Source organism: Cyprinodon variegatus, unplaced genomic scaffold (genome assembly GCF_000732505.1).
Source record: "Cyprinodon variegatus isolate N-32 unplaced genomic scaffold, C_variegatus-1.0 Scaffold694, whole genome shotgun sequence".
NCBI lineage: Eukaryota > Metazoa > Chordata > Actinopteri > Cyprinodontiformes > Cyprinodontidae > Cyprinodon > Cyprinodon variegatus.
The window spans coordinates 132,448-133,510 of NW_015151147.1; the positions used below are offsets into that span (position 1 = coordinate 132,448).

Sequence of the window (1,063 nt, forward strand, 5' to 3'; positions counted from 1 at the left end):
GTTTACAGACCCTGAAACGCCGGCTTTATATGGATGAGAGGCTGGTTTGGTGAAAAATTAGTGAATTTAGGCCAGGGTTTGACTTCGTGTGGACGGGGCCTCAATCACATGAGATAATCTATGACGAAACCGATCAATTAATCAATCTGACTTTAGTTCAGCCATGTGGCAAAGAAGAATGCATAAAAAGTCAGTAGATGGAAACATACCCTAATAGACTTGCAGCTAAAACTACAGCAAAAGATTTTTCCTGTAGTATGTTTCATCTGTTTATCACACAGTGATTTAAAAATACCCTTTTTTTCTGCAGTTGTTGCTGCACGAAGGAAATCTGATCAAAGAGCTCCATTCTTTGAAGTCATTTCTAAAGTAGTTTTCTTTTTTATTGACCTTTTGTGGTGATGCAGGGCCGTATCACAGTAACAGGCCTGCTGGACAGAGAGAGGGGGGATTCTTACACGCTGACTGTTGTAGCTGACGATGGAGGACCGAAGAAGGACTCCACTGTGGTACGTCTCTCTGTTTGGAAGTTACAGGCTTCTAATTCTGAATTTTAAGTTCTAAATTTAATGTGTCACGTTTGTTTTAGACTAACAGCTTTACCCTTTTATCAATTGCATCCCTCTTTGGATCTGTAGAAGGTAAGGTGTTTTCCCCTCACTGTGACACTTTTAACGTCTGTTTTTATTTCACTTAATGTATTTTAAAGGTAAGTGCCGATCTTCAACCTGTGGGGGAACCTAGTAGTAATTCTGCTTCTTCACAGGTTTCCATTACCATTCTGGATGAAAATGACAACAGGCCGGAGTTTGATATTACATCAGATACGTCTGTGAGCATCCCAGAAAACACGGCCTTCGGGAAAAAAGTGGCGGTGGTGCTGGCGAGGGACAGCGATGCCGGATTAAATGGACTGGTGAGGCTGACTAAGCTTAAAGCAGCACTTCTACAGATTATTTTATGTTATTAAATGCTATTAGTAGACAGCATGTGCACTGGAACCTAGAAAAAGAAATAATCTAAAGAAGAGCAAAGATGACTTTTGCAATGATGGAGGAAATGA

At 40.6% G+C, this 1,063-nt stretch overlaps 1 protein-coding gene across 1 annotated transcript in view; it reads left to right on the forward strand.

Annotated features, from left to right (window-relative positions):
• The window catches only part of LOC107097417 (cadherin-23-like), a 131,667-nt gene that overhangs the window by 11,661 nt on the left and 118,943 nt on the right, over positions 1–1,063 (forward strand). Inside the window, exons 6-8 of the mRNA XM_015394556.1 lie at positions 408–509; positions 639–641; positions 767–916. Of these exons, the coding sequence (XP_015250042.1) occupies positions 408–509; positions 639–641; positions 767–916 (255 nt within the window). The remainder of the gene's footprint in view (positions 1–407; positions 510–638; positions 642–766; positions 917–1,063) is intronic.